At 44.6% G+C, this 12,839-nt stretch overlaps 1 protein-coding gene across 3 annotated transcripts in view; it reads left to right on the forward strand.

Moving 5' to 3' along the window:
* The window catches only part of PPP2R2B (protein phosphatase 2 regulatory subunit Bbeta), a 241,500-nt gene that overhangs the window by 73,194 nt on the left and 155,467 nt on the right, over positions 1-12,839 (forward strand). The window contains exon 1 of one of the 3 annotated variants that reach the window (XM_033139989.1): positions 867-1,691. The exons of the other annotated variants lie outside the window; for them this stretch is intronic. Coding sequence (XP_032995880.1) covers positions 1,622-1,691 — 70 coding nt within the window. The 5' untranslated portion in view covers positions 867-1,621. Of the gene's footprint in view, positions 1-866; positions 1,692-12,839 lie in introns of those variants that run through there. 3 annotated transcript variants of the gene reach the window in all.

Raw genomic sequence — 12,839 nt, forward strand, 5'->3', positions numbered from 1 at the left:
CCTGGGGTGCAGTGGCATTATCATAGCCAAGAGGCACAAATACTGCTGATCCAGGGACCTGGGAGACTAGTGTTCGAATCCCCATTTGACCAAGAAGCTCACTTGGGCCAGCCTAACCCGCCTCAAAGGGTTGTGGGGGTTGAAATGAGGAGGGGGGAGAACTATGCATCACTACCAGCTCTTGGGGGAATAAAATGAAGAACCCCCAAATTACACTCGCTTCGAGACGCATCATGCCTACTCTCCTCCTCTTCCAGGCCCCTTGCTCCCCGGTACTTCAGCGTCACCACCTTATTAACTGACAGGGAAGGGCCGCGGGAGGAAGTTCCCCTCAGAGGTCGCGCGCCGTCCACCTGCGGCCGCGCCACGTGAGCACCATTATTGCCCCGGGCGCGCGAGGTCGCGGGGATATCGGCGCCTGAGGCGCGGCCCTCCCTCGCCGACCTCGTGGCGGTGCCTTCCTCGGCGCCCTTTCGAAGCTCGTCCCTCCGGGGTGGTGGTCCTCGTCTCTCGGAAGCTCCACTGCAGCAAGAAAAAAAGCTGCTCCCGCTGCCGGGGGAAGAGTTCCCCAGGCCGCCGCCGCGGTTGGCCAAAGCCGAACTGTAGGGGAGGAGCCTGGGCTTTAATGCACCATCAGGTTCCAGCAAAGCCGCTGCCGCCGCCGCCACAGCACAAGCCCGAGCAGCTTTCTGCAGCAGCAGCAGCAGCAGCGACGACTCGCGCTCCGCCAGCCTGGGCTGTTCGGCGGCGCTTTGCAGCAGAGCCCAGCCCGCCGGCACCCCGCGCCCCACCTCCCGCCTGCCTGCCTGCCTGCCGCAGCGGCGCCAGCCCTCCTGCCTCCCCGAAGAGAGAGAGAGAGGGAGAGAGAGAGAACCCCCGCCTCTCCACCCTCGCCGCCTCGGGCCGTGGCTTCACGGAACACCCGCCCTCCTCCGCACTGAAATAATTAAAGAAAAAGAGGAGAAGAAGAAAAACCCATCGAGGAAGAAGAACCTTGACGCCGGAGCTGTGTGATCTTTGCGGGAGCGGACACCATTTTGTGGCTAGCGGCCGCCTGACTTGCTGCATGCGGAGGAGAGGTGGGCAGCCAAAAGGGGAACCTGTTGGGCGTCGCGATCGGGAAGTCGCCCAGCTGCGGCACTTCTTCGCCCTGGAATTGGGGGTTGCAGCAGCGTCCCTGGGAATCGGATCGTGCGCGGCAGCGGCAGCCTTGGGGAGAGGAGGAGGGAATTCGGAGGTTGTGCAGCAGCAGCAGCAACCGCAGCGTCGGCAGCAGCAGCAGCAGGCGGCGAAGGGGAATTGGACCTTGCGCATTCCCATTCCTGGGTGGAGGCGAAGGAGATTTGCACCTTTGCGTCAACGGCACGAAGAGAAAGGCATTTGGACCTTTGCAACAGCAGCGTCCCTGGCAGGAGGAGGAGGAGGTGAAAGCTTGCTTGCATATATATAGATTACATATATATACACACACACGTACATATTTCCCCCCCTTGCAGGGCAGGAGCATGTTGGTCTCGATGCAGCTCCCCTTCCCTCCTGTCCACTGATCCCAGGCTTGGTGGGGCGATGATGGATACTTGCCTGCTTGTTCTCACTTCCCACAAAAGTAAGCCCGCTGTCAATGGAGGAGGACATTGATACCCGCAAGATAAACAACAGTTTCCTGCGCGATCACAGCTATGCAACAGAAGGTAATGGATGGCCCAGCCGGTTGGGTGGGGGGGGGGGGGGCGAAGGAAATAAAATAATAATAATAATGGGTGGGTGGGTGAAGAAGAGAGGCAGTCTACTGCGGGGAGGCTCCTTGCCAAAGCGCAGCTCCGAGCCGGCAGCACAACGGCGCTGCGCTTGGCCACAAGATCGGACCTAGCGGGGCAATCGCGGGGAACTGGTGGTATGGTTGGTTGGTTTGGCAGCTGTGCGGGCAAGACGCGCCATAGGACGCTGGTGCCTGGCAAGCTGGGGCCCCGAGCAGCAGGTGGATCAGGGCGGAAGGTCCCTTGAACACTGGTCGAGGGCGCCCGGGGTGATGTCGCCTCCGGTTCATTGGGGCCCTGATCGCACCTCGAGGTGTCAGCAGCCTGGCGTGCTCCTCCGCTCCCCAGGTGTCTGCAGCCTCCCCTTGCAACCGGCGTTTGCGCTCTCCCTCGGCTGCTACCTCTTAATGCTCAGGGAAGTGTAAATTAATGACTGGTTACTTACAAGGCAGGAATTGGGCCGGTTCACTCTGCTGGGGTGCTGCGTTACCCAAGCTCGACAATGCAACTATTCAGCGCTAGGGAAGGTGGGGGGTAAACCCTGGATGTATCACGATGACTACAGCTGTTTCCCGTGGAAAGGGCCAGGGAGCTGTAAGGCAGGTGTCGACATGCTTAGGGGAAATGAATGCAATGGTAGGTAGCCCTGCTGCAGAGTCGATTCTGCTGAATCAACTGGGAGTGGATAGGAAAAGGGTTAAAACAGAGAGGTCAGGTGTCGTGGATGAAGGAAAAGAAATGGCTTCGCTGGGCCTGGTTTTCTCACTGGTAATGGGTCCTTGTCTTGTGGTCTCTCCCCCCCCCCCCTTTCAATTCATCAGTCTCTTCAGTGAGCCACTACTGAAAAGATTGAGCTTTGGCTCTGAAGATAAAATGGAGAGACAGGATGGTGGGGAGGGAGGGTAGAACAAGGATTTACCTTAAAGAGGTGGCATGGGGGGTGGAATCTAAACTTGGTTCGCCTGTGATTTACTTAATCTGCAAATAAATCCCAGGAAGGTTGGAGGTAGCTGCATGTGGCTCTGGCTTGCTCCTGTAGTTCTGTTCCCAAGTATGTGAGCCCACCACTGGGCCATACAGTGGTGATGGTGGGAATAGGAAATGGGGTCTTGTGTCTGAAATAGGGGTTGGTATTCTTGGGGTTTGGCCAAAATCTTTAGGTTGGCAGTGATTTTTTTCGCTTTCAAGACAAGAAGGTGTATGGAGGGCGGAAATTGGGTACCACAATACCTGACCTCCCAAATGTGTTTAGGGTTTAGGATTGATTGTTAAATCCTCTGGGAATTGTAGCTCTGTCAGGGGAATAGAGGTCTCACAAGAGCTCTCAAAATATAGTTCCCAGCATTCTTTGGGGGAGGTCACGAGTGTTTAAAGTGGTATGATACTGCTTTAAATGTATAGTGCAAATGGGGCCTTGGTTGGAAACAACTCTGTTTCTATTTAGACAGTGGAAGTAGGCCAAGATATGCTGCAGTTGGTACTGGGAGTAAGTCCCATTGAACTCATCGAGCCTTACTTCTGAGTAGATGAGTTTAGGGATTTGACTATTCCTGTACTTTACAAATGATTGCTTTAAAAAATGAGTTTTATTGCTAAAACTGGGTCGTGATTGAAGCCTTCTATTGGATGAAATGAGGGAAGGTTTTGCTGTTCTGTTGGAGGCAGTTTATGTAAGTTAATCAAAAAGATCCATTTAATCCTTTGTGGTAAAATAGGCAGTACTCAAATGTGTGGCTGTCTTAACTGTCATAACTTCAATGTCTTCTAAGCCACCTCCTCAGGCTACTACTTGACTGATTTTCCCAAGGGTTGCCCTGCTAGAACTTCCCTAGGAATCTGATCACTGATTTCAGCAATAATTTAAAATCTGCATAATTCTGAATACATCTACTTATATAAAAATGGCTGTTAAAAAGATTCCCAGGGAATTTTTAGGTGTTTGTATATTAGTTAATTTATGTATGTGTGTCTGCCTCTTACTCATGTAGAACAAAGCAACACTGATATTTTTGAGCAAAATGGAGAATGGAAAAAGATCCAAGGAATTTGGTATTTTTCTTCCACACACAGAAAAACTATGAGTGAGACATTCCATTGCAGCCTTTATGCTGGCTGTTCTAAGTAGGAAGAATTGGATTTTCTAGTGAAGATGATGTTGTATTAACAAAAGGGGGGAATATGGTATTCCCCCCCCCTAGTAACCTGTTGCTAGTTGGAAACGATATAGGGTTGTCTTTTAAGGCATGCCTTGAATCCTATACTTCTTTGCAGAGCAAATAATATATAGGCCATCCTCATCAATAGGCAATAGTTAAAATAATCCTTTAAGCAGCTCCAGCCATTTTCAGTGCAAGCCCTGTACACACTATGACCCAATTCACACGTAACACTTAAGCCAAACCATGGCTTAGCTTGAATGAGCAAAACATGTGGGTTCCTGGAAAGAAGGTTGAGACCTCCAGGCTTGCAGAAGTGAGGCAAGTCAGAGTTTGGCTTAGTGTTATGTCCAAACCTCGGCTCATGGTTTATCTCACTCCTGATAAGCCTCAGTCTATAGCCAATGTTTGTTTTATGGCCCTCCACATGCATTTTGTATGAGGCAGTTAAACCACAAGCCTTGGTTTGGATGTAATGCTATGCCCAAACATGACTTAGTTTACAGCTGTGTGTCAGCAGCAGGAAGACTGGCGGAGGAGCAAGGCGGCCATGATCTTTTATCTCAGAGCTGCTCCTTTGTGCTAAGCCTGATGGTTTGGCTTAACATTGTTGCAAACTGGGCCTGTGCGATACAGTTACATTGCTGTCACAGTATAGGTCTCTCTGTGTATATATGGTAATCCCCTTTTTAAAGGTAAAGAATCATTCTCGAATCCTGCTTGTGGGTTTCCCATAGGCATCTGGTTGACCTATCACTGTGAAAACAGGATGTTGAACTAGATGGGCCATTGGCATGATCCACCAAGCTCTGCTTATGTATTATGTTCTTTATAGGTCTCTCTGAAGCTAGTCTGTCTCAATCATATGTAACAGATATTGCTTCAATCCCTTGTGGATCATATCTCACTTCCCTTTTCGGTTTGCTTCAGGCAACGTTTGGCATTAATGAACACAGAGGGCTGTTGAATATAATACATCTACCATGTGGAATGTTAAATCTCTCTCATAATCTCTATATCCAGGATCTCTCATACCATGGGGCAAAAAAAAAAGTTTCATTGATGGAAGGTGTAGGAAGAGAGGTAGTTTCCAACCTCATCTACTGTATGCATTTATTTATTTCACCCCCCCCCCAAAAAGTGTCTTCCATTTAAAACAAACAAACAAAAAACCCTATGTGGATTGATCCAGTACCATTGTGGATACATTTGCTGCTTGAGCACTCTCTGGGCCTGCTGCTCCAGTTGTTTGTTTGAAACAACTGGATGAGATCTTTGAGTGTTTTATAACAGATATAATTGCTTGTCCTTCTGCTTGCTACCTAATTCTGGTGCAACAAAGGGAAAGTCCTGTTATGCACTTTGCCATGAGGAAGCTTCTCTCCTCATTTCAAGCATATGAGAGCACCTCATAGATCCATAGATGGGGTAGAGGGTTTCAGTGAAACTTTGAAGTACATTTTGTCCTATCTTGTTAGCGCTCTCTCACTCACACACACACACACACACACACACACCTTTTCAGGCAAAATGGAACAAAGGTGCTTGGGTTTGAACCAAGGTGCTTACAAGGGAGCATGAAATGGAGGAACCACGTAGACTTCCCCTTGTTTAGAGTTCCATTCCCTTAGCTTGCACTGCCCCATGTATTCTGCACTTAGCTGATCAGACATTAAAATACGTAGCATCATCTGGCTTAATTGTGTTTTTTTCTAGAATATAATTGGTAAAGCATTACGAAGTATATGCTACAAAAATGTGGTTTTGACCATGTCCCAATGCTGCCTAGACAGATCTGGTCAGTCTTTAACACTTGTTTTTGTAAAGTACCATCCTGCTTTCCCTCCTATTCCTAGGATCACTGCTCTTTAAATTGGGGACCCCTTGTGACAAATCCAAGGGACTGTGGCCCTTCTGTGTGCTAAGCTGTTTGGCCTTCTGTAATCTGCTTGTGCCTAAGGGGAAGTCTGACTCAAAAGTGCTTTCTGGACTGGGGAACCTCTGCTGATGCACTGGGAAAGGTGGAACTGCAGGCAGTACTGTGTTGTTCAATGTAAGAATTCCCAGCTGCAAGAAAATTGGGTTTCTCCCTGTCCCTAAAAAAATAAAATAAAGCACAAATCATTGGAGCTGGTATCCAGGTTTGGAAACAAATACAAACCAAGTACTCCTTCCCTGAAGGTTTTTGCATGTTTTGGGGCCTCTCAGAAATCATGTTCCTGCCTGTGTGTGAATGCCAAGAAATCATATGAAACAATAAACCTTTTTTCTTCCATTCAACTCCCAAGCAGCTGTCCAGAATAAGCATCTCAAATTAACCTGCCCAATCATTCTGGCAGAGACTTGCAGAAAAAGTAGCATGCTGAGTCACTTGGCGAATTAGCAGTAAATTGAGGAGTGAGGGTATCATGGAAGCGATTCTACGTGTAGCTGGCATCTTTGGGAGAAAGAGCTACCGGTATTAAGAGTCCAGTCTGGAGTAAATTGAATTCTATTGAAGCAACCACTAGGTGGCCTTCCTAGAGGAAGCTAATCTCTGTCAATATAATATTTTTTTTTTTATTTGGGAGAGGGGGCGGATTCAGACCATATAATCCAAATAAAGCACCTTAGCTGCTGTTGTGGGTATTCTTCTAGTGTATTTATCAATAGATACTGTTCCACATCTGCTGCTGCTGCTGCTGTTTTTTTTAAACACCACTACACAAATTGTCTCCAAAGATAAAGGATTGATGATGAGAAATCTTGTTTAGAAATAAATAAATAAATAAATAAATAAATAAACAAACGGGATGGGTTGAGATATTGTTTCTACAACAGGAGTAGTAGTTTGGGATAATTCATGGGTAACACATGTGGAAACTGTTATGTTGGATTGAGCAGGCCATGTGGCCTTTTCAGTAAGCGCCTATGAACAGGTCCTTCCAAACGGAAAAATGCTGTATTGAAATCAGCCTGCAGTGTTGCTTCTTTAATTGATTATCACATTTATATCCTACCTTTCCTCCAAGGAGTTCCAGGTAGTATATATACAGATGGATGGCCATCTATCATGGATGCTTTAGTTGAGATTCCTGCATTGCAGGTGTCCCTTCCACCTCTACAGTCCTATGATTCTATTATTCCCTTCCTACGCTTTTAACCGCACAACAACCCTGTGATCTAGATTAGGCTGAAAAATGATGACTGGGCAGGGTGAGAGGGAGCATCATGGCTGTAGATTTGCACCCAGGCCCTAGCTGAGCATTCCAACCGCTACACCAAACTGTCTATACAGTGGGATTCTCCACTTAACTATCCTGGTGTGCATTCCAACCTCTTTTATTTGTGCCCTTATAAACGTGGTTTAATTCAGTTAGATGTCCCTTTGGGTTGTGCTATTTTGAATGAGTGTTGGGGCTGCAGGTCATCTGAGTTTCAGCAAACTTAAGTCTCTTCCTTAGTCATGCCCCTCAAATAATATTTTATGGAATGGCTTAATATTGTGCAAAGGTTATGATGCTAATGGGAAAGACACACAAAGATTTGCATGGTTCGTTTATATCCTTATTTATACCCTCAGATTTGCTAATGAATTTGTAAAGATGCAGGGTAATTACCTCAGTGAAAGGAATTTTGACAACCCCCCCCCCATATTCCATGGTGGGGCTGTTTTCCCTAAATTTCATTCTGGGCAAATATCCTGCCAACAAACCCACTTTTAACAGATTTATCTCTGCCTTGTTTTGCAATCTTGTTTCAAAGCCTGTTCTTTGCTTTTCTTATTCTTAATCCTGCCGTTCCCTTCTCATACCTTCATTTTCTCATCTTAATGTCTGTACTATTCCTTTCTTTATAATTTTATTTATAGTTTTCATTTGTTTACATTTCAATAATATTACAAAAATTATAACATTTCAAACAATTCGACTTCCTTCCTCCTCTTTCTGGGATTCCTTAAATTTGATTTATCATTTCCTGCACATGCTAAATCAATTTATCTTATGCATTTAGTTATTTATTTTAATTCTGTATTCTTTTTAAAACTGCAGGTTATAATGTCTCTACTATTCCTGACCTGTCTGAGCTCAGTGTTCTAGCTTTGCCCAGAAAGCTTTCATAATATTTCCCTCCTTTCTGAGCCTGCTTCTACCTTCAGATGCCTGGGGCAACCTTTAAAACATGAACTTGGAACTTGTCTGACATTGATGGTTACTCAAGGAATCCTTAACCTTTCAGAAGTACAGTCTTTCCCTCATGTATTGTAAAGGGCAGCTTCCTGTGCTTGAGAACAAAAGTAGCCTACAAGTCATCAGTGCAGTGAGAGCCAACCTGTCTTGTCTGTGGCAGGTTCTGGGTGTTACATTTGTGTTATGCACACTCCCCTGACAGTATTGGCCATTGATTCAATTTCCTTACCTTGCATCTATCATTTCTGGCAGGCATTTGAGGATCTTCTGTAGAAAGCAAACGAATGCATTTTTCCTTACGCTGACAGAATTTTTAAAAGATTAACTTTGCTTTAAGGGGTTGGATTTTGCTGTGCTGGAAACTTTAAAAGCTTTCTTACTTTAGGAGCTGACTTGAGAAATAGCTCTCTGAATTCCTTACTTTTAAAGAGAGCTGGTGTCCTCTGCAAAATCTTACATTAACTTTCTCATTTTCACACGTTTTGAAATGGTGCGGCTGAAGTTTCAAAAATAATTACATAAATCAAAAGAGCCATTTCCATTTTAATCCCCCCCCCCTTCTGCCTGAAGATTATGTCTGTGAATCTTGCCGCTTGTGCAGTCTCAGAAGGCAGAGATGCACTCTTATTTCATGTATTTGCAAGTCACAGATAAGCCCAGGGCTGTGTGTATTCCGCAGTCCTGTGACATATTAGTTACTGGTTTGAGAATTCAACATCCTAGGAATTTCAGGGGGGGGGGTTTAGTTAAAAAGAAATGTGAGGTAGCTCAGTTGGTTGAGCATGAGACTCTTAATCTCAGGGTCATGGGTTTGAGTCCCATGTTAAGCAAAGATTCCTGCATTGCAGGGGTTGGACTAGATGACCCTCGGGGTCCCTTCCAACTCTATGATTCTATGAAATCATTTCTTGACCTTATGGCTGCAAAGGTAGTTCTGACTAATTTGCAGTCAATGGGGCAACAGTTGATAGCTATGCAGGGCTTCCGGTGATTAGGGACTAGCAGTTCACTGCCCTTCAGAAGCGAACCCCATCAATTTCAGTGGCTCTGACTTCCAAGTTAGCGATTTATGGAGCTGCTCTTGAAGAATATTGCCATGTGGGAGCCAGTGCAGATGTCAGGTTACAGCCGAGGCAGCCAAGAGCTGGGAGAGAAGGTTGTTATGGAAATGGCAGCAGATAAGACTGAGGGAAGCGCTCAGTCCAGGGCAAGTCCAAATCTCTCTGAAAGCAGTTTGTCAGAGCCTTTACCTGCTCCTCTTAGCTTGGAGGAATGCAGGAGGGGTGGGGTGCAAGAGAAAGGGAAATTGTCATCGCAGAGGAGGTGGAAGAGGATGGTGTTCTCGGGAGGTTTCAAAGGAACCACCCTGAAGTTTCAGATGAGTCAACAACAGAGTAGCCAGAGGTTGTGAGAGCAGGGAGCTCCAGACTAGAGGCTTGGTTGTTTCTTTGTTTCTTTAAATAAACTAAATTTCACTGAGTTAATGTGTACGCGTCTTGCTGCTGCTACAGCAGAATATGAGATTACCTGTCTTTCTTAACTGGTGTGAGCTGTGGATGGGATAATGCACTTGTTCTAGCATTGGCAGCAAGTTAAGAGCACAAGAACGACTCAAGGTTCTGGTTTTGACTTTTAAAGTTGTATAACAATCCCTGTGTATTTTGGGGACCAGAATAGTGGAACTTCCTCCCTGATATTTGCAGTGGGTGTTAGCCCTGAAGTACATGGCATTGTTCATTTCATTTGTGAACTTAATGTGTTTTTATAAGGATTGTAAATCTCTTTCTATGGTGGAGGAGACTGGGAGGGTTTTGAAGTTTAAAAAAAGATTAATTGTGAGGATTATGTGAAGTACACTCCCATTTTTTTATTTGGTCTCTTTGAGCAGACTTCAGTTTTTAAAAGGAAATTGGTCCATCTCCAAAATGGCACTAGCATCGTGGGTAAAAGTACAAGCTATGAACTGGAATTCCCTAGTTCTGATCTATGTTCAGAATTAACTTAATGGATAGCTTAGGCAAAACATGGCCTCTGCCCTCTATTTGTAACAAAATAATATCAATAGCGTTTTAAGGATTATTGAGTCAACACATTGTAAGTGCTTAATAAAGTACTATTTGAGTTCTGAGTATTATTATAGTCCATACATGACTACTGAATTGCAAGTAATGATGTTGCCAGTGTTTGTAGTTACTTGATTTGGAATATGATTTTGTTTCTTGCATATATTACAAATTGAGCCATTTCCCTAGAATATAATCTCTGGCTGAAATAACATTTTTGTACATGTGTGGCTTGCGTTTTCAGAATGGAAGACAGCTTTGTTGGAGTATGCACACTAGTTACCCGTTGAATCCCCTTGTAACTCGATAGAAGCTCTCATTGATAGCTGTGAACTGTGTGACTAGAACACCGTATGACACAGCCTTTTGTCTCCATTTGGATCAAGTATTTGACTTGTTTCTTGCAAATATATAATACGATTGCTGTCACTGCAACCTTCTGTTGTTCCTGTGTATTGTCGTTTTTTGATGGAAAGAGGAAGATTGAATTTCTAAGTGGCTTTCTGCCATGCCTGATACTTGAAACTACATTTCCCAAGAGCCAGTACAGTAAGACACATGCATGCATGCAAGCATTCATTAAGAGCCTGAAGAAAATATTTGAAAAGCAGATGAAAACTCAAGAAGATAGATATTAAATGTACCAAGCCAGTTGCAGACTGAGCTGAGGAGAATTTGCCAATCAGTCATTCCTGGGTTGGGAGTGTGGATAATGCTGGTACAAGTATGATTATGCACAACAGCAACACTTTTTAAAAATAAAAATGCATTGATTCATATGGTTACCTTGCAGAAGGCCTGAAGTTAGGAGGCAAAAATGACAATACTAGGATTGTAGAGTTGGGAGGGACCCTGAGGGTCATCTAACCCAACCCCTTGCAATGCAGGAATCTCAACTAGATCATCCATGACTGATGACCATCCAGCCTCTACTTTAAAATTTCCATTGAAGAAGTTGGAGTTTGTTCCACTGTCGAACAGCTCTTATTGTCAGAAACTTATTCCTGATATATAGTTGGAATCTCCGTTCTTGTAACTTTAATCCATTGCTTCAAGTCCTAGCCTCCAGAGCAGGAGAAACAAGCTTACCCCATCCTCCATGTGACAGCCCTTTAAATGGCTATCATATATCTTCTCAGTTTCCTCTTTTCCAGGCTAAACATACTCAATTCCCTCAACTGTTCCTCATAAAACTTGGTTTCCAGACCCCTGATTATTTTGATCACCCTTCTCTACACACATTCCAGCTTGTCAATATCCTTCTTAAATTGTGGTGTCTAGAACTGGACATATACTCCAGGTGTGGTCTGACGAAGGCAGAATAGAGTGGGACTATTACTTCCCTTGATCTGGACACTATACTTCTGTTGATGCAACCTAGAATAGCATTAGCTTTTGATTTATTTATTTTTTAACCTCTCTTTCAAGCCTGAGTTCATTTTGAACTTTGGCCCACCAGACCTTCTTCCTGCAGCTGTTGGCTACTCTTGCATACTATTCTTGCAAGTTAAGGTAGTTAAGACAGGAGTGGTGCTGCCTGCAGCTCGCACACAACCATCGGGAATGCTGGAGAAAAAGCAGCAGAAAGCCTTGGTCAGTCTGTTGGGTAGGTCTCAGGCAGACAAAGGTAGTTCAGCTGTTCATTAGTCTCTTTAGACACTGGCTATTTGGCATCAGACCAAACAGATGTTTACAATGAACAGCCTGGCCATGGGATTGGAATGGTGGGTGAAAGGCTGGATAGCATTACACTGTTTGCATTGCCTGAAGGCCACCCTGTGTCCATGGATGAATTGAGACAGAACGCTGTAACCCAGCACTTCGGTATGGTGTCAAAGCTAGCAGGAAACTTTCATTTTGGGATATCCCTTTAATACACTTGTAGATAAGCTATGAAAATACTGTGCACTATTATATAGTGCTTGTGTAAAAGCTAGGACATTGCAGAAATGGAGGAGTTGATTAGGATGGACTTTTCGAGGGAAGGAAGAAGCATATTTGAATAAGAGGACTTTTCTTGGATGATATTTGCATTGGCAACACAAGTCCAGCTCATGAGCTGGCTTTTTTTCAATTAATAATTTCAGTATAAAAGAAAAATGACCATAATAATATAAAGACCAGTCCAGATTGTTTAATATTTTAATGAAAAAAGGGCAGCAATCATTATTCCCATTTCACAGATGAGGAAACCGAAGAGGACAGAGAACAACTTGCTCACACTAGATAACAAAATTATTGTTAAACCTCAGCTAAAACCCACAGAACTGTTAATACCTTACGTATACGTGGTTCTTTTTAAATCAATACTACACATATACAGTAAGAAAACTTAGCCAAATGAACTTGCTTTACAAAATGTTATGTATTGGTAGGCTTTCCCAAGTAAAGTTTTCAGCAGGTATCTAAAGCAATAGGTGCTTATACCAATAGGCAGTAAGCCTCATATCATAGGTGCTGCCACATTAAAAGATTGGCTCATGGCAAATGTGGAATGAGCATCACGTGGCATTTTAAAAAGTGCAATTTCTACATATGAAAATGGCCAAATAAACACATAGGGCAAGGTGATTCCTCCAGCAAACTGGCCTCAAGGCTTAAATAGATTTAAATTGTGATAATGAAACCCACAGCCAGTGCAGATCTTTGAGCGCAGGAGTCATGTAGCATCGTTGCAGTGCAGCATTCTACTGA

Source organism: Lacerta agilis, chromosome 2 (genome assembly GCF_009819535.1).
Source record: "Lacerta agilis isolate rLacAgi1 chromosome 2, rLacAgi1.pri, whole genome shotgun sequence".
Taxonomy (NCBI): Eukaryota; Metazoa; Chordata; class Lepidosauria; order Squamata; family Lacertidae; genus Lacerta; species Lacerta agilis.